Source organism: Chenopodium album, chromosome 7 (assembly GCF_948465745.1).
Source record: "Chenopodium album chromosome 7, dcCheAlbu1.1, whole genome shotgun sequence".
Lineage (NCBI taxonomy): Eukaryota > Viridiplantae > Streptophyta > Magnoliopsida > Caryophyllales > Amaranthaceae > Chenopodium > Chenopodium album.
In genome coordinates this window covers 65161430-65181502 of record NC_137840.1, presented here as the reverse complement: position 1 = coordinate 65181502, position 20073 = coordinate 65161430, and the positions used below count along the sequence as shown (strand labels likewise).

General features: G+C 34.8%; 2 protein-coding genes across 3 annotated transcripts; one reads left to right on the top strand and one right to left on the bottom strand.

Annotated features, from left to right (window-relative positions):
• Positions 1-4130: 4130 nt before the first annotated feature.
• LOC145639196 (F-box protein SKP2A-like) lies at positions 4131-8721 on the top strand. Of its 2 annotated transcripts, none has more exons than XM_081690364.1 (5): positions 4131-4248; positions 5551-5813; positions 6759-7107; positions 7190-7331; positions 8103-8721. In XM_081690364.1, the coding sequence occupies exons 2-5, from the start codon at positions 5551-5553 to the stop codon at positions 8462-8464; spliced, it is 1116 nt and encodes a 371-aa protein (XP_081546490.1). In that variant the 5' UTR covers positions 4131-4248; the 3' UTR covers positions 8465-8721. The 2 variants fall into 2 exon arrangements, with proteins under 2 accessions (XP_081546490.1, XP_081546491.1); XM_081690365.1 differs by having other exon boundaries at positions 4144-4248; positions 5513-5813.
• Positions 8722-9511: 790 nt separating this feature from the next.
• LOC145638096 (chaperone protein dnaJ 10-like) lies at positions 9512-12941 on the bottom strand. Its single transcript, XM_081689053.1, has 10 exons — positions 12690-12941; positions 12436-12495; positions 12264-12346; positions 11735-11892; positions 11459-11584; positions 10974-11132; positions 10702-10880; positions 10493-10573; positions 10103-10243; positions 9512-9922 (listed from the first exon to the last, which is right to left on the bottom strand). Exons 1-10 carry the CDS (start codon positions 12774-12776, stop codon positions 9842-9844), a joined length of 1155 nt encoding a protein of 384 aa, XP_081545179.1. The 5' UTR covers positions 12777-12941; the 3' UTR covers positions 9512-9841.
• Between the last annotated feature and the right edge of the window lie 7132 nt (positions 12942-20073).

The window sequence follows — 20073 nt, the reverse complement described above, 5'->3', positions numbered from 1 at the left end:
TGTATTTAACATTTTCCAAGCGAGAGTGCTGGAATTGGTATATCAATATATGTATATTTCCCATTCGGCCATTTGTAAGACATTTTATTTATTTTATTTATTTAACATGTGATCTCGTTCATATAAGCAAATGTAGGTGTAATTAAATTACGTTTAAAATACTTAAATAAAATCCGCAAGTAATGTCTTCTGTATTTTTTAAATTAATATTTGTGATAAAATAGCTATCATCATCTTTCCCTTCTCAAAACAAAAAACCTACATCCCTTAAATAGGTATCGAGCATATTGGTCAAGTTGCACAAGAAAGATTGCTAAGAAAGACACTTCATCTAATAACTGTTTATGGCATGTTATCATACAAAAAAAGCAAAATAAAAGGCAGCGGGTGCTGCAGGCCACACTATGCGGTAGAGGTTATCCGAGTTTTTTTTTTGTTAGGGGTTATCTGAGTTTTTCAATTAGGGGTTACTTGAGATACTCGGTCATAGGTTACTTGAGTTATTCGGTCAGGGGTTATTTGAGGGGTTCGAATAACACTACTAGAATCAAGCACTACTAGAATTAAGTCGATTTCCGTTGGATAGCTTCCGACGGACAAATAATTTCGTCGGAAAACAGAAATTTTTGACGGATTTATATTCCGTCGGGTATTTTCGACGAATTTAAATAATCCGTCGGAATTTATGTACTTTCCGAAAGAATATTCCGTTGAAAAGTCAAATTTCCGACGGAATTAAATTAATTTCCGACGGAATTTCCGTCGATATTTAATTAAAAAAAAGGAAAAAAAATAAAAACTAAACCCTGAACTCTATTTTAACCTACCCCCATCCCTGTTTCACTCCGGCTCTTTTTTCTCTTTCTCTTTCTTTTTCTCCTTCTCTCTCTCTATTCTCAGCTTTCCTCCTCTCTCTTTCGTTCCTCTCTCCTCTCCTCATGCTCTCTTCTTCTGTTCTCTACTCCATCTCCTCTTCTCGTTCTTTTCTCGTCGGAATCTCCATCTCCTCTTCTCGTTCTTTTCTCTTTTTCTAATCCTTCTCTAATTTTTTATGGTTTTAACCCCAAATTCTCTGCAAACACCTCTAGTTCCATTGCGCACGGGTTTAATGCCCTTTTAATTTTGTTTTTAAGGGTTTTAAACATTAAATTCGACCATGAAAATTCTAGATCTAGACTTTTTATGGTCGAATTTGGCCTTACTAAACCAATTTTCGACAGACTTTTCTGGGCCGAAATATCTTTTCCGATGCATGAAATCCGTCGGAAAAGGTTATTTTTCCTACAAATGCTTTTCCGACGGAAAATAGGGTGTTTCCGACGGAATTTTTCCATCAAAAAATGACTGTTTTCTTTTAGTGTAAGGGTTACTCGAGGGGTTCACTAGGTTAAATTAAGGGTTACTCAGTCAGGGGTTACTCGAGTTTCTCAGTCAAGGGTTACTCGAGTTATTCAGTCAGATGTTACTTTAGTTACTTAGTTAGGGGTTATTTGAGGGGTTCGGATAAGGGTTACCCGAGGGGTTCACTTGGTTAAGAGTTACTCATCCAGGGATTACTCGAGTTTCTCAGTCAGGCCGCATTTAAAAAATGTGACTCGAGTAACCCCTGACCAAGAAACTTGAGTAACTCCGGCAAGTCGAGTAACCCCGAAAACTCAAGTAACCCCTGACCGAGAAAACTCGAGTTTCTCGGTCAGGCCGCATTTAAAAAATGTGACTCAAGTAACCCCTGACCGAGAAACTTGAGTAACTCCGGCAAGTCGAGTAACCCCGAAAACTCGAGTAACCCCTAACCGAGAAACTCTAGTAAGTAACACAAGTAATCCTGAAAACTCAAGTAACCCATAACCGAGAAACTCAAGTAACTCATGCCGCACGGTTAATTTAACACTATAACACCATAAACCCAATCTATAACCCTAATTCAGCACGGAGTCACATGATGACCCTTGCGGCCTTGCCCTAATTAAACTCGACCCATAACCTTAATGAATCAATCCTACGCTCTAACCCACCATAAACCCAATCTATAACACTAATTTAACACGACACGCACTGGCGGACCTACATAGAGGCAAGGGGTAGCACGTGCTACCCCTAAAAAAAAAAAAAAAAAAAAATCGGCAAAGTGTTCAATATACAACAGAAGTTACTTAGTATATATATAATTCCTTGTATAATAGGACATAGTAATGTGCGATGGTTTGGTGGTGCGGAAGTATGTATATTAAAGTTGTATGCATGAACTGGTGGTCAGTTTTTTTCAAATTTTTTTTAAACCCTTTTAAATGAAAACTTCCCATAATATGAGTTACTATGTAGAAATAGCTTTCTAATCTATCATACTCTCTCCATTCATATTATCTTCCCATTTTCATACATATCTTTTTTAAAAGCCCGTATTTAATCATTAAATTATTTAGTATTAAAAAGCGATAATAATCTAAATAGTACTCCATCCGTTTTTAAATACTTGTTTTATTTCTCTATGCGCGGAGATTTAGAAGAAATTAGAGAAAGTCATAAAGTAATATAATATAGAGGTAGTTGGGTTAGTAGAAGGTAAATTAGAAAAGAGAGAATCCAAAGTTAATAATAAAAATCATTTTATTAGATCTACTAGTTAAGAGAAGTGAATTAAATATTGTAAAAGCTTTTGAGATAAGAAAATGGAGCAAGACAACAAATATTTAAAAACGGCTGGAAATGAAAAGTGGAGCAAACATTTAAAAACGGAGCAAATATATTATATTACTAGGTTAGCACCCGTGCAATGCACGGGTTTCACAAAAATTTAACTTTGGATTTTTGTTTTCACATTTTTTTTTGAGCGCAAAATGTTTATAAGCTCACTTTAATTGACCTCAATTATGCTAATAACGCTTATTATTTTATTAATCAATGTCAATTTTTTGTTGTCAAAATTTAAAAAAAAAAATGCTAATAACTCCTATAAAAACTCCAACTACCTACTATCAACCTAAATTACCAAAATAATAGGTACCTATTTAAAATTAATTACCTAAAAAATACTTTCTCCGTTTTCTTTTACTTGCAACACTTCCCTAAAAAGGACTTGTCACAATACTTGCAACACACTATAAAAGGAAAGTTCCTTTAGGGAAAACTATGTTATATCCTTTATTTAAAGCACATGACACATTAAATTACAATCCTAACAACCACTCATTCTATTTTAAAGTTTATTATATCATGTAAACCCCACCTTTCTTAATTACCGTGCTAAAGGGTGTGTTGCATCTAAAAGAAAACGGAGGAAGTAGTTATTACCTATTTAAAATTAAATAGCATTTTGTTTAAAAAAAAAGCAAAAATTAATTGAGCGGGAAATCTTTTCATGAGATAGCGCCACGTATACAACTTTGAAAAAAAGATGACATCAGCGGTTGCTACTTTAGTATTAGTTATAGATAGATATAGCGACTAATTTATGAGTTCTACTCCGTAGTTATTTACTATTTTTTTTAATACGTTATTTAATGCGTAGTGCTACCCCTAGGCCCTAGCTAGAAATCCTGAATCCGTCACTGATGACACGAGTCCCATGATGACCCTTGCGGTCTTGCCCTATTATGTGGCACAAAGCCACAAACCTTGTTTTGAGCAGACATAAAATAGAAAGTGTAAACTTTACCGTGCAATACAGTCCCATAAATCCAACGATCTCTTAAAAAACACACAATTACACTAAAGTAGCAGGTATACCTTGCTAAAGATCCTCAAATTATGTAATTTAATTTTATACTTTATATAAAGCACTAAAACCCCCTTTGATCCAATTTTATTCTATTCCTTCAATTTATTTATTTTGGCTTTTTATACAGCAAAGCGGTTTCGATTATACACATATTTTACTCATTGAGCTCTGGAAACTTCCATCACCTCCTTATTCTCTCTCATTATTTCTTGTATAATCTAATCTTTATTTATTTTAAAATAATTTTTTATTTTTCGTAGCAATCCATTCTCCTTAATTTGATCAAACAATCCTTTATATTGGGACCCACCCTACACATATATACATCTAATCTACACCATCCACGTGTCAAAAATTATAACCGTTTGATTCTCTATTAAATCTCTTCCTAGCTATCTTTTGCCTCTTTATATTTCACAATTTTCTTGCAAAAAAAAGCAGGCACAAATTCAACACAATTTGTGCCTTCTGAAAAAAATTCAAGTACCCAGAAGAGATATTCAGCTCAAAACCCTCTTTTTCTTGCAAAGGTGAAATCTTTTTATCTTTTTATGACTTTCAATTCTGTTTTTTTTCTCATGGGTTGACCTTCTTTTTAGCTGTTATGATCATATATTTTGTTTCAATTTCTGGGTGTATAATATAAGCTATGAAATTGTGATTAACTTTGTGGAATTGGGTTTATTTTGGTTGTTTTTTTCTGGAAATTTGGTTAATGGTGAAATTATGGGCTCAAATTTTGGTTTTATTTGTGGAAACTTGTTTGCTTGGATTGCTTAATTGGTTCTTTATGTCTGAATTTAGTGAATATAGTGATCAATTTTGCACACTGATCGAATTATTTTATTTTATTTTGAGTTATTTTGTTTATTATTCCTTACTTGGTTATGTCTTTTTTATTCCTTTTCCCTATTTTGTTCTCTGCTCTTGGTCTCTTGCTTATTTTTGGGTGTATGTATGGTTAGCCATATGAACTTTGATGATGTAGTCCAGATTTGATTTTAGGTCATGAATACTGTTCGTTAGACTTTACCAACTAAGCTAGTTGAAATCGACTCATATTTTATTTTTTGTTAGTATGGAAGCTCTAGAACTTTCCATTGCCAATTTATTAAGCTAGGTATTGATAGAATGATAGATAGGTTATGATAAGTAAAATAAATGATGTTCATTATTATTTTTTTTTTGTTGGAGGAAGGAAGGGGGCGTAACGTGTACGGGGTAGGGACCAGGAAGTTCCTTGGTGTAAAGGCAAGAACTTGTATGCTATGTACCTTCAATGGATATATCGTATACAATTAGTTTAGTAATTAACCAATTATGGTGTACATATTTGCATAAAAGTCAACTTTGTAAAGGGGTGACTTATACTTAATAATCTTATTACTTATAATTTAGTCTGACTAAGTTTCATACTTACATTCGTTGTATACATGACCTACTGTTGTAAATACGAGTTTTTAACCCCCCCCCCCCCTCCCCTCTCTTTTTTTCCTATTGAATTATATAGAGAATGGAGATTGGGTTGGCTGTTATGTCTAGTGATTAATCGTGGATAGAATTTCAGAAATGGGAATCTAGGAAAGAGTGTTTTTTTTTTTTTTTCTTTTTTTCTTTTTTTTTTTGGCTGTGATGAGTCAGTCTTAGATATCTGAGTACTTACTCTACTGCTGACAAATGGGGTGTCTTTGATGCCTTGTGTAACTTTCTATTTGTCCTTTTAATGCAGCTTGATTAATAAAATCTAGTCATCTGACAATATTTTTACTTTATCTTGTTGGGTGTTAAAATCAGGAAAACTCCTAAAGCTTTCATTGGTTTTGAAAAAATAGATGGCAATGCAAGGTGGATTAAGGATTGAAGATTTGGACTCCTTCAAGAAGCTGATGGTGTTCAGTGCTGGTCTTGATGGCGGTGTTAGTGGTGGTGTTGAAATGAGTGGTGAGATGTCAGCTCAGTGGAAAGATATCCCTATGGAGTTGCTCCTGCGAATCGTGACACTTGTTGATGATCAGACAATTATCAGGGCTTCCGGGGTGTGCAGTGGATGGAGGGATGCGATTTGCCTTGGGCTAACGCGTCTTTGTCTATCATGGTATATTACTTCTGTCCTTAGTGTGTCAAGTTTTTACCCTTTCTTGCTTGGTTTTTTGGGTTATTATCTTATCTTTCACATTGATTTCATGGTATGTCTAGAAGGGTCTTGATTATGCATAATGGTTTGATGTGGAGTACAAGGAATTTGAAGTTTCTTGTTGCAATTTTGGTTTAATTTGTTCTTCTGTTATTATGAATTTGAATGTTATATCTATGGCCTTATTGATGTAATATGCTATTATCTTGATTAAGGCTTCCATTGGTTGGAAGTAGCTTATTCTTTGGCATGTAATGTCAATTGTTCCCCTTTTTACTGTATGTATCCCTGAACCTCTTTCCCATATCCGAATCCTTTTTCTCGGTATTTTTGATGTGTTTAGCAGTTTATGCCAAATATGCCTGCTGATCGTAGTCCCTGTGTTTTTTTTCAAGTTTGTATGTTTATTTTACTGATAGGTAGGCTGACTCTGTTTATCTTTTGTGGTTGAAACGACTGTTTAACCGTTTTCTCACCATTAACGGATATTGAAATAAAAAATGTTTTGTATGTGGGATCATAATCACTTACCTATTGAACTTTTCTAGAGGTTTAGCATTTTTTACTGATATGATTTCGTTTTGTTTTTATGGAATGGGGATTGGTTTATTGGTTTACATATACTCCCTTTGATTAATCATTTAAGGATCCCACTTCTTTATAGAAAACAAAAACAAATAAACAAAATCTACTGGAAGTTTCATGTAATTTTATAGTGTTCATAAGCTTTATCAGGGGAAATGAACATCCAAGTTCAACCTGGAGAAGTGTATGCACCTTATCTTTGAAACAGGAAGAATGAGATGTTAAGCATACATTGCTAACTTATTGCAATTTTGAGTTGGAGAACCTTAAGTTGTGGAATTTTTTGCTTGTTGCTAATGTTTGCATGAAATCTTTGTGTAGGTGCAATAACGACATGAACAACTTAGTCCTTTCGCTTGTGCCAAAATGTACAAATTTGCGGACCTTGATACTTCGTCAAGATAAGGCGCAGCTTGAGGATAATGCTGTTGAGGCGATAGCAAACTTCTGCCATGACCTACAGGAGCTCGACTTGAGCAAAAGCTTCAAACTAACTGATCGCTCTCTTTATGCATTGGCTCATGGTTGCCCAAATCTCACGAAGCTGAATATCAGCGGATGTTCAGCTTTCAGTGATACTGCACTTGCATATTTGGCTAGCTTTTGTAAAAAGTTGAAGTCAATAAATCTATGTGGATGTGTGAGGACTGCAACTGACAAGGCATTGCAGGTATGTTGTCCTTCAAAAGTTCACCTGTGTCCTTATCTGAATATTGTATCCCTTGTTTAACAGTGACAATTTTTGCATGTAGTCCATTGCATATAACTGCAAGGATCTCCAGATTCTCAATCTGGGATGGTGTGAAAATGTTGGAGATGTGGGAGTGACAAGTCTCGCATATGGTTGCCCCAATTTGAGAGCCCTCGACTTGTGTGGCTGTGTACTTATAACAGGTAAAAAAGTTACATTTTACTTTTTGGAAAGTCTTAAAATAAACTTCATGCTTATTCTTAGTTCTCAGTTGGCTCACTTTCTCTTACATTGGTATGAACAATCCCTAATTGCCTTGTTAACCCTGAGTGAAGATTATAGAGGATCAAAAGGGATTCTTCATAATATAACTCATGAATCCTTTTCTGAACTTCCTCCAACTACATAATAGATGGCTGTAATCAGATAAGCGACATTTAGATTTCACGTCCTGTTTTACCCTGCATCTTGCCCCTAGCAGCTTAGCTACATTTTAAACTGTATGTACTCTTCCAGGAATCTTATATACTTGTTTTTAAGAGCTTGGAATAGCTGTTTACTACTAAGCTCAGTCGGGCTTGATTTTACCGAACCTTGAGAGTTCAAGCTCCAACCTTGTATGCTTGGTTGGCATCCTGTCCTCCAGCACCACCCATTTTTTTTTGTGCTTTGAATTTGGAATCAAAATGGTTATTTAAAATAAAAAAAGGTGAGAAAAGAGGTGAGCTAATCTTCAACCTACCCAAGGGCCAAGCCTAAGAGTGGGTTGAGCGAATAAAGCTTAATCACAGTGCTAATTGCTAAAGTTAAAATCTTATTCACCATTGTGAGTTTGTAACACAGCAGAGTCGCTACAAACAACAGTAATGTTTTCAGTTTCCTGAATTTAAATTTGGTGTTGATTTTGTATTTGTGCCTTTTGCTTTTGTTATATGTTGGTCACCTAATCCTACATACTTCGTAAATGTTTGCAGATGAGAGTGTGATTGCTCTGGCAAACGGATGCCCTCACCTTAAATCTCTGGGTCTCTACTATTGCCAGAACATCACGGACCGAGCAATGTATTCTCTGGCTCAGAGCTGTGTCAGAAACAAGCACGGTGTATGGCAGTCCATTAAAAGCAGATACGAAGACAACGGCCTTGTGAACCTCAACATCAGTCAGTGTACTGCTCTTACACCTCATGCTGTTCAGGCTCTATGTGATTCCTCCCCTGCCCTTCACACATGTCCTGGACGGCATTCTCTTATCAAAAGTGGTTGTCTTAATTTGACGACCGTACATTGTGCCTGCGCTGTCCAAGCTCACCGCGCTGCAAGCACAACTGCGCATTGAGAGAGATTGTTCAAATCTCAATGATCAATATCTTCCTGTTGTAAATAAAGGTGGTCTTCTGTTTTATTTAATCCTTGTAGGAAGTGTTTTGTACTGCTTTTTTAAGCTCAAAAACAATGAAAAAGCTAGAGTTGTGGAAAAAGCTGACTTTAATATGTTGCTGTACTTTGTTAGGCTTTGAAGAACTTGATAACAGTGACTTTGACTCATGAATGTGGTCCAAAATTTGTATATACAAGTAGTTATTTTCTGAAGCACTGCTGGGTAGTTTGTTTTATATAGGTCCACTTATGTAATCTTCTTTGTTATGTTTTATCACATTCATCTATTTTGTTCGGTTGTCTTAACTAGTTGCATGATCACATCATTGCAAAAGCGGCTGTATGGTCCCTCAAACGATTCATTTTAGGTGTCTAGAGAGAGATGGCGGTGGCAGATGGGCTTACATACCGGGAAGTTATTATTTCGGGGTGGCCTGGGTAGAAGTGGGGGCGGAGGTTGGAGTTGCTCGATTCTAAATGCACTTCTAGTAATGGAGTGATATGATTTCGAGAGGAAGGTGTATATTCTTCAAAGATCTTGAAGTGGGGTGTTCCTTTCTGTTGTTTTGTGACATATTCTAATCTTAATAATCAACAAAAGATAAATAAAGAATTTGAGCCATCAAATTGGCTAGTTGATATCTACTGAGTACTGATTGCATCAATCCAATCTTAGCTTTTGACAATGATACCTAAATTGAGGCTGACTCAAAAGGGAGCAATTATCTTTCTAATCACTTTGTGAGGTGTTTACTGATTAGCTTTCAACATCAAAACATGCGTTATGAATCTGTATCTTCTTGGTGGTGGGAGATGGGCCGCCTTAGTTTTGTGGGCTGTTTTCTTTCTGTTATGCATGCAATGGTGCATTCGTGCCGACTTTGATGGTAAGCTAATGCATTATAGGCATAGTCGTAGATAATGAGACACAAAATGAGACGCGTATGGAATGAGAGACCTCTACTGATGAAAGGAAAAGCGTATATGCTGCTAGACTGATTCATAATTTCTGTAGAAACTGAATTTTTAACTTCATATTGATCAAAGTACTTTTGACAGTTAATTAACAAATTTGGTGGCAGCATATGAAGAAGACGACTTCTTGAAAAAAAATTGAGTGAAAACTTTCAAAATGTTAACTTATCTCCATGTCTATATAGCCTTCTGACTAGCAGATTCTCTTTTGAAGATGCCATTAGGCTAATAAAAACAGGTTGAATGTTCTGCTCACAAGTAGAACACGATGAGTTAACGAACAACTATGTGCAAGCAACTTCTTTTGGTACATTGGCCATCATTTTGAATAATGAAATAGTTTGTGCTGGTGTATGTAGGCTCATTTCCCCTTGTAGACAATCTCGTCATCATCCACATCAAAAGCAGGATTACAGAGACATCTGAACAGCCTCCCAATTCCCTGTAATGAAAGAAAAGAAACGATTCAGTAAGCTAAAACTGCTAGATGTTATACACAATAATTACTGTCAATGTATGTAGTTTGAATACGTATGGTTGTGTGTGTATGTATGTACTTGAGCCTACAAATTTGAGTTTGAAATATCCAAAAATATTTCAGCATCAAAGATCCAGAACTTGCCTGACTGAGCATAGGGGTGCGATAACTTAGCATCCGGTGAGAATCCTCTTCAGAACTGCAATCAGAATCACTGTCATCTTCATTTATCTCAGCTACTGTTTTCTTCTTTGATGTTTCAGATTCCTGTGTAAGCTTTTCCCTCTAGAAGAAAGAAATTGGTGTCAGCAGACCATTTATCAGGAACATGAAAAAAATCTTAAAAAATTGTATGTACTTGTTCACTACTTTTCTCTCATATCAGCTCAAACTCCTATTTCGATTTAAAGATTAGAACAAGGGTCGGGGTTGATTTGAAGTAGAAGTGTTATATATACATTCTAAGTATGCTTATTCTCTAGTACTTTATGATATTGAACTTTTCTCATGAAAACTTTCTGATGAAAGGTGAACCTGGAATATCTTCCCAAGGATCTTCAGAGCTAAAGCACGAACTTTCAACTCTTCTTTCCTGATGTTCTTTTCCTGTAGTACCTGCAAGATCAATCAAAATCCTTGAAATTGTAGCTTTTGTAATTTGTATAAGAAGTTCAGATATCCGAACAGTCTGACAAACCCAGTATGATTGTAAGAATGTAGCGTTTCCAAGGAAACACACTAACCATTTGGCAAACATGTAAAAGAGTCATTTCAATGTCAACAACATTCATTTTCCACAAGGAGCTCATGAGAATGTCCTTGTTTAGTCGTATGTGAGATTCAAAGTCATTAGCTGGGCCACTACCATCCATCTTATATTGGCGGCGTACATCTTCTTGCAGTTGAAGCAACTGAAATGCACCTGTAAATGAGTATGAAATTCTCCCAAAATTTAGGGGACTCATGGATTTTACTTTATTATGTGTGATGCTTGAGTTAATTTGTATAGTTATACCTTTAGCTGCAGTTATCTGAGATTTCCAAATGTGCCCTTTATTTCGTACCCACTCCGCCATAAAGGGCACTCCAAGGTACATGGTCTTCTTCCCAAGTTCCAATGCAGCTTGTCTTGTGTAAACATAGCCTATGGTGTTTAAGATTTCGGAGCCAAAAGCTGTACCAATGCAGTGCAACAAATGAAGATGTTAGAATAGTTTTTGTCTGAAAAGATAAGTTATACTTGTATGATTTCCATAATTGATCAAATATATTCAAATGTAACTAGATCTAATATATAAAAGGCTTTGGTAAGTGCAATGAAATACTTCAAAAACTCGGTACTAATAAGGCATAAATAAGGCCTAGTTGACAGCAAGAGTGTTTTTAATCTGTTGGTAATAAACATACTCGAAAGCAACAACACTTTCTGTATTCCCATCTTTTACAACTATCAATTTCGATGAACATTGAAGACAGTCAGAATAACATGGCTGTCTTTACCTGCATTTGAAAGGCGCTTGACCTCACTTTCAGCTCGCTGTATGAATCCTTTCTTATCACCTCGAGCATATAGGCTAATAAAATCCTTCAGTTTCACTGCCAGCTTTTCTTCCCTTTCTTTCTGTACTGCCTGCATTACAGTAATTCATTGATTCATAAGAATACACTTTATACTGTCCTGTTATTGTTAATCCTTCTCATATAGGCAGCAATGCATAGCTCAAACATAGCTCGATCTCTACAAGTTTGGAGAAACGAGTGTTTACTGTGACATACTTGCCTTCAACTTTTCATTTATCCTTTCGGGACTGTCATGTTCACTGATAAATTCAGATGAAGCCATCGATGCAACAGCTAGGTGTCCTATGTAGTCCTCGAAAAGTTCACTTCCAAATAACAGGGCAAATACCGCTGTTGGATCAAGCATCGAATCTCTGAAAAATAGAAGTATGGGCTAATAATCAACTAATGCTTAATATTGCAGGATCACATAACACAAATGATGATATCTTAACATCTTCATTATAGTATTATACTTTTTTTTCTGCAAAGTACTTCTGATAAATATACATTTATAATTACTTTATATATTGCTTTTATATTAAACTCTCATGATTAATTGCACATATACTAGACTAGGTTCAACATCCAAGAATTGTACTAAATGATTAAAATTTGTGACTCGAAATCATAACAAAATTAGCCAATACATAATTTATAGCAGCAACTTATCGGATCATTCAATTAGCTAGTAATCTAAACATATAAATCAAGTGATATAATTTACTAATATTGTTTAGCTTACTTAGATACACTATGCTTCCCATTTCGATCATATACATCTCGTTGCACCGGATCACTTAGAGCTTGATATGCTTCTCCTAATATCTGAAAAATAATACCGCGATTTCATAAATTTACAGTTAAATTCTGTTGTATTACACACAAAAAAGTTGCTAATTCTTGAGACACATTACCTGAAATCTTTCAGCAGCTTGAGGATCATTAGGATTTTTATCCGGGTGAACTTTCCTTGCCTATAATTGAATAAAAACTCGAACAAAACAAACAATCAAGTAAGAATTTCTATTCCAAGATCTTCAAAACGAAAACACGAAAAGACAAAAAACCATCCACCCACATAACAAAACATGATCAATATCACAAACAACAATGACTTAAACCATATAATGCAAAAACATTAAAAGGGTTAATCAAGAATGTATAGAACCTTAAGATAATAAGCTTTACGAATCTCTTCATCGGTCGCAGAAGGGCTGATACCAAGGATATCATAGTACTCAGTTTCCTTCACCATTTTTTATGTTCTTGGAGTCAATTTTCAAGGCCTAAAACAGGAAAAAACAGAGGAAAAAGGAGAAAGAAAATGAAGAAAAAGTTGGTGTAAATGAAAGTAGAGAAAAGAAGAAAGATTGTAAGTGCTTAGCTAATCTTTCACGAGCAACAATCAACTTTCCAGAAGAGAAACAAGAATAAAGAAATGGGGTGTTAACGCTTTTTCCCGGGTAATAAACAGTATTTTAAATGTCATAAAAAGGCTTTCTTTGATCAAGGTGGTGGCGTTTATCATGAGAGAGGTCCCCTACTTTTCAATTAATTAAACTTTTTGTTTAGGGTGTGTTGGTGTAGAATGTGGATGTGTGATGGGTGTAAGATTTGGGTTGGATTTGTTTCTCTCTTTAGGTGGGTCGATCGGACTAGTTGGTTGATTTGAAGGGTCGGGTTGGGTCGAGTCGTGTCTTGTGTTAGGGTTGTTGTGCTGATAGGTTCATTAAACACAACTAACTAACTAGGCTATAATATGGGGATATTTTGTCCATGCATGTCTGTAACTATAGGAAGTTGGCCTATGCATGACACGATCTATGGGCTTGTTGGTGGTGCTAGACCATGTTAACCCATGACCTAATTCGTCTTGACCCATCGAAATCTTTTTTAAGTTAGCTATACAAGGCCAAAATGGATTTATAGGTGCAATTGCACTCATGGCATGTTTGAAGTTGACATGATCTTATATTAATAACACGTCAATACGTCATACTTGTGATCGAAACTAAGGTTACTATCGATCTAAGAAATTATCACAATAGTCTAACACACTTCATGTAACGATTTGATAGATCATATTACAAAAAAGTAAAAGGATAATAGAGTATGACCCTGTTCTTTTGAGCTTCCAGGTAGAGCAGAGCAGATAAAATTCCAGCAGAGCAGATTTCAGGATAGTCGAGCAGAGCAGAGCTAGGAAGGGCAACGGATCGGATACGGGTTGGATGTGGCTAAATCCGAATCCGATCTGTTTAGTAAACGGACCCTGGACTCGGATCCGAATCTGAAAAATCCGAGTCCGAATCCGATCCGACTCGTAATTTTCGGATCCGAATCGGGTCCATTTACACGGACCTCCGTAATGATCCGAATATTTTTTTTTTTTTTTTTTTTTTTTTTTTTTTTTTTTTGTAATGTCATATACCTATAATTGCTTGTACGTTCATACCAATTAAAATATAAACATAACATATTTAAATATAAACTAAGTTACATAACAAAATTTTGCTACAAAATAAGCAAACAATTGTCCCAAGTTATTGAGCATATGCTTATACTCTCGGATTCGGACTCGAATCGGACTCCGTTGGACTTTGCGTAGGGTCCAAGTCCGATCCACCTCCTATTCGGATTTGGATCTATTCACTAGTAGAATAAACTTGATGGGCAGCCACAGATGGCAAGCGGTTATTGAATTCCGCTTGCCAAAATGTAAATGGCAAGCGGTATTGGATGAACCGCTTGTCAAAATGGCAATGGCAAGCGGTTTTGGGTGAACCGCTTACCAAAATGTAAATGGCAAGCGGTTTGAGCATTGAACCGCTTGCCATTTGGTAAAAAAACCCTAGAAAATTAAAACCCGGCCCACTAGCTCACGGCCTCATCTTCTCTCTCCTCCGTCCCCTTTCCCCTCATTTTCACGCTCTCTCTCCTCTGATCTATCCCCTCATTTTTCTCTCTCCTCTCATTTTCACGTTCTCTCTCCTCTTTCTCCCCTCCATTACGCCTCAGTTCTTTCTCCTCTATCTCCCCTCCATCCTTTATCTTCTTCTCTTTCTTCTCTTATCTCCTTTCTCAGCCTCCCTTCTTTCCTTTCTCACGCCTCACCACAACGAAGAACAACGGACACATATCTCACGCCTCACCACAACGAAGAACGAAGAACGACGAACGACGAATGCCTCACTACCCAACGACGAGAATGAAGAAAACGTTTGGGTTCAGTTTTCCAGCTCGGCGTTATGGTTCAGATCGCTGCTTCTCAAGTCATATGTCACTTGATTTTCCGGTATTTCATTAAATTTTTAGCTAATTTTCGAGTTTTTGCATATATTATGTTTGTGTATAATTTAAAATCTGAACCCGGTATGTTTGTGTATAATTTTCGAGTTTTTAGCTTTAAAATTTTGTTGTTTATAATTTAAGATCTGAACCCGGTATGTTTGTGTACATATAATTTTCGATTTTTTAGCTTTAAAATTTTGTTGTTCATAATTTAAGATCTGAATTTTTTTTTTTTTTTTTTACACAAAAGATCTGAAATTAAGTTAATAATTATTGTTGTTTATTTTTTCAATTTATTGTTTGGCAGATACGGTGAATCGGGATAGGGTGGTGGTGGTAATACGGGTTAAGGTGGTTGGTGGTGGCGGCTGGTGGTGCGCGCGACTGGTGGTGTGCACTGCTGGTGAACAGCATCAGTTTTATTTTGCTTGTTTTTTTTTGTTTTTTTTTTTTTATGAAAATGTAATATTACAACAATTAATTAATAAAAATATTAATGTTTTTGCATATATTATGTTTGTGTTTCAATTTAATTGAAAAAACTAAAAAAAAAAAAAAATTTATTTTTTTATTTTTTATACCCATAATGGGCAGCGGTTTGGCGCCAAAACCGCTGCTCTTTCACTACAAATGGCAAGCGGTTCTGAACCGCTTGCCATTTAAAAGGCTAATGGCAAGCCCCCCAATGGCATGCGGTTCAAAACCGTTTCCCATTAGGGGGTTTGAAGCGCTTGCCATTATGTTTATTCTACTGGTGATTTTATCGAATTCGGATTTATTTTAAACGGATTCGAATCGGATTTTTTTCCTTCAAATCGGATCGGATTCGAATCGAACTCGGATTAAATTGCCATCCCTAAGCAGAGCAGAGCAGAGCCGACCAGAGCAGATTTCAACATTATTATTAATACTTTTATTAATGTTATTATTATTAATGTTGTTGTTATTATTATTATTATTATTATTATTATTATTATTATTATTATTATTATTATTATTATTATTATTATTATTATTGTATTATTATTATTATTATTAAAATTATTATTATTATTATTATTAATTATTATTAAAATTATTATTATTATTATTTTATTAAAATTATTATTATTAGTATTAATTATTAAAATTATTATAATTATTATTAATAATTATTTTTAATATTAATAATTATTATAATTGTTCAAAATAATAAATTATTATCATCAATACAATATTAATTATTATTGTTGTTATTATTAATTATTATTTGAAAATTAAGTAGAGTAGAGTAGAGCCGAGCAGAGCAGAGCAGATTTCTTTTAACCAGAGCAGATTTGATTTGAGCAGAGCAGAGTAAAGCAGGCCTCAGCAGAGCAGAGCAGAGCAAAGCAGAACAACTCTAAAGAACGGGCCTATGAGAGTGAGTAATATTCACCAAGTCAAGATTTGGTGTTAGAGAGTCATAAAGGCGGAGGTGAGAATCGATCCCAAAATCTCCTGAAATCGGGAGGTAAACTCCGAAGCTCTAACCACTTGAAATATTCCTCACTTTTACAAACACTATACCAAAATATTGTAAGGACACTATGACATTGAAATTTAAATTCAACGATTAAACTTAAAACAATTAAATTTTTTTCTTTTTTTTTTTCGCTCTTACATTATTGTTATTATTATTATTATTATTTTTTTTTTGAAAATGTTCTTACATTATTATTGAACACCTTTTTATACTATGACAATTTAATCGTTAATATTCTCACCCACAACTACGAGGGAATTAAAGTAGGAAAGCAAATGAAATATTGAGCAGTCAATCATCATTATTCTTGCAGCTTGATCGAAAGAGGATCGTGTGGTTTGTGTTAAACTCAAGAATATTGTGGAGAAAACGGCTTAGCCTTCTGTATTCTATCAATCACAAATATATACTCAATACAATAGTATACCTAACTTGCCTAAAACTCCTAACAAGATAGACTTGCCAAATATACAATATTAACATAAATATGACAAACCAAACTCTAATACTCCCCCTCAAGTTGGAGCATGTAAATCACGAATGCCCAACTTGCGTAAGAGAAAACCAAACTGCTGACGTCCAAGAGCCTTGGTGAGAATATCTGCTAACTGATGGCCTGTCGGAACATATGAGGTAGAAATATTACCGTTTATCAACTCATCACGAACAAAATGACAGTCTACCTCAATATGCTTCGTACGTTCATGAAACACCGGATTCTTAGCTATATGCAAAGCCGACTGATTATCACAAAACAACTGCATAGGCTTTGAATGCTTAACACCAAGAACAAACAACAACATTTTCAACCATTTCAACTCACGAGAAGTGAGGGACATAGACCTGTATTCGGCTTCAGATGAGGATGTGGCTACAGTTGGCTGTTTCTTAGTCTTCCAAGAAACATGGGAACGACCTAAGAAAATAAAATAACCTGACAAGGAACGCCGCCTCAACGGGCACGCCGCCCAATCACTATCACAAAACGCCGTCAAGCGTAAATCTGTCGTAGGTCGCAACAAAATACCTTGTCCCGGACTACCCTTAAGATAACGCAAGACACGAATGGCCGCATCCCAATGAGAGACCTTGTTAAATTTCGAAACAATATGAAATGGGTCTGGGCAACCCGAATAAGGAGGAGGAGAGTTTGATCCACAAACAAGGCTTTGGAGCTTCCATACTAAAACCAATTGGCAATAGTAGGAGTAAGTCCTCTACCTTATAAAGTGGAATTACCTCTCCTCTTTCTCCAATGTGGGACACTCACAAATGGGCTATAATGGGTTTCAACACCCCCCCTCACTTGTGAGTGTCCTTAGAACTTTAGAGCATACCAGAAGGTACAATATAAGTCCTCTTTGGGAATGAACATCCAATAGAGGCCCCTTAACCAGTGGCTTGACAAATGCCCAGTTATAAACGGCCCAACAAACCTGGGCTCTGATACCATGTTAAACTCAAGAATATTGTGGAGAAAACGGCTTAGCCTTTTGTATTCTATTAATCACAAATATATACTCAATACAATAGAATACCTAACTTGCCTAAAACTCCTAACAAGATAGACTTGCCAAATATACAATATTAACATAAATATGACAAACCAAACTCTAATAGTTTGGGTTATGTTTTGATCTTTTATTGCAACTAAATTCTTGTTTTTATCCTTATAAGTCTAATCTATTTAATACATTGACCTATATTTCCTAAAAAAAAAAAAAAACTATAGAGCTGTAAAGGATCTAGTTGAAGTATTCTTGTACCCCTTGTGAGAAGGGCATTATAATATATTTTTTTTTATCTTATAAGTTCTAGCCTTTATATAAAAAAAGTTAAAGTATTTCTAGTACAAATATCAAAACTGATAGAGTATAAAACATGTTCGTGGAATTCAACGATTAATTTTCTTTTAGTTAAATACGTCCTTTTACAATCGAGGTCGTCCCATGTAATAGTATAATCTATAGTGTCATATGTTCAATGTGTTGCATGATAAAGTATTTATAAACGATGGTTGAACAAACAAGATAACAAATCGGAGTATATTAACTTGTATTTTCCGCGTGTATTATAACAATCATCATCAATTAATAAATCAATAACTATATACTAAAAAACACACCAGCAATGACGTGTGCCATTTTTGATCTGGTGTATCCCTTTTTTTCTTTCATTTTTAGAAAATTGTATAGGAAATAAATCTTATACATAACAAAAGTTTTTCCTTAAAAAAAGGATTAGAAAAGATTTAATGTATCCTTCCAAATATATATTGATACCACCAAAAAAGATTTGAAAAAATATTTTAAGTGATTTGATTATTGAGAAAAAAAAATTACAACATACACAAGAGAAAATGAATAACAGTGTACCAAAAAGAAATCTGTTTACGGGTTAAATACTTGTACATATTGTTAAGATTCTCATTTGATTAATAAGATGAAACGATATAAATTTGTTGGTGAAATATATGTAAATATACATACATACCCATTTTAAGATATCTATTTTGCTAATAATAGACTTTCATAATTAATAAATTCATTTTACAAATTAATAACTTAGCCCAATTAATTTTCAAAAAGAAAATTATTTTTTTATAATTAAATATAATGTTAATTAAAGAATAGTTATTAAAAGTTACCGTGCATGACACGGGACCTAACTTAGTACAATTCGAAGGGATGTCCGTTTAGTTTTCGATTTGAATTTAGGCTAAAATCAATCCGATCCGAAATATAATTTGGTTTTCAATTTTTCACTCCGATCCTATCCGAATTACTCCCCAACCCAATCATATCCAAATTAAAGTTCGGTCATTTTGATCCGATCCGAAAATCCGAATTAAAATACATTATTTTATAACGTCTAATAGACTAGTACTATAATATAAGAATAAGAATGCAATTATAAAAATAACATTTTGTCCAATCCTTAGGATTAATACGGAGTACATATCTTGAAAATAGTCATGATTAACATAATTTGTTTAACATGAAGTCAAAATAAATTGTTCAAAATAACTAGTACAACTAAAAGTCAACACCATTAGTCCATTACAACAATTACTCCATGCACTAAAATTCAATAATAGTACCAACTGGGGTTGGTGTGAGTGGTTAAGAGCCTCTCGGGTTCGAGCCTTGGGTATGGAAAATCCCAGTTGGGAGGGATGTTGCCCATCGAGGTACCATGCAAACTTCCGCGGGAGATTAGTCCACTCGCCAAATGCGGCGGGAACTCCTTGTAGTAGTACCAAAAAAAGAAAAAAAAATCAAGAACACTACAAGCAACAACTTTCAGCAGTTTAAGACTTAGGGTCTGTTCTCTTACGTTGAAATTCAGTTCAGTTCAGTTCAGTTCAGTTCAATTCAGCTCCTAATTTCCTTCTCTTATAAAATATTCATTTCATTTCAGTTCAGTTCAGTTCAGTTCAGTTCAGCTGAGTTCAGTCAATGAGAACAGGCCCTTAAGACAACAACTTCCATATTATACATGCTTAGTTTTAAAATTCGGTTTTTCGGTTTTGTTTGGATCTAATTGGGATAAATCCTATCCAATCCAAAAATCCTAATCAATAACTATATATTAAAAGACACATTAGCAATAATATGTGTCTTATCCTGATGTGTCCTAAATAATTTTTTTTAAATAAAATTTTATTAAAAAAACTTTTTTTTTTTTTTCAAAAAAGAAACATATCTTCTACAAAAATATTCCCTCCGTTTATAAATACTTGCTCCACTATCCTTTT

Coding starts and splice junctions, on each gene's coding strand:
- LOC145639196 (XM_081690364.1), top strand. CDS start 5,551: ATGGCAATGCAAGGTGGATTAAGGATTGAAGATTTGGACTCCTTCAAG. Junction 5,814..6,758: donor ACGCGTCTTTGTCTATCATG/GTATATTACTTC, acceptor ATCTTTGTGTAG/GTGCAATAACGACATGAACA. Junction 7,108..7,189: donor CAACTGACAAGGCATTGCAG/GTATGTTGTCCT, acceptor TTTTGCATGTAG/TCCATTGCATATAACTGCAA.
- LOC145638096 (XM_081689053.1), bottom strand. CDS start 12,776: ATGGTGAAGGAAACTGAGTACTATGATATCCTTGGTATCAGCCCTTCT. Junction 10,881..10,973: donor TCAGATAACTGCAGCTAAAG/GTATAACTATAC, acceptor ACTCATTTACAG/GTGCATTTCAGTTGCTTCAA. Junction 10,574..10,701: donor TTTTACATGTTTGCCAAATG/GTTAGTGTGTTT, acceptor TTGATCTTGCAG/GTACTACAGGAAAAGAACAT.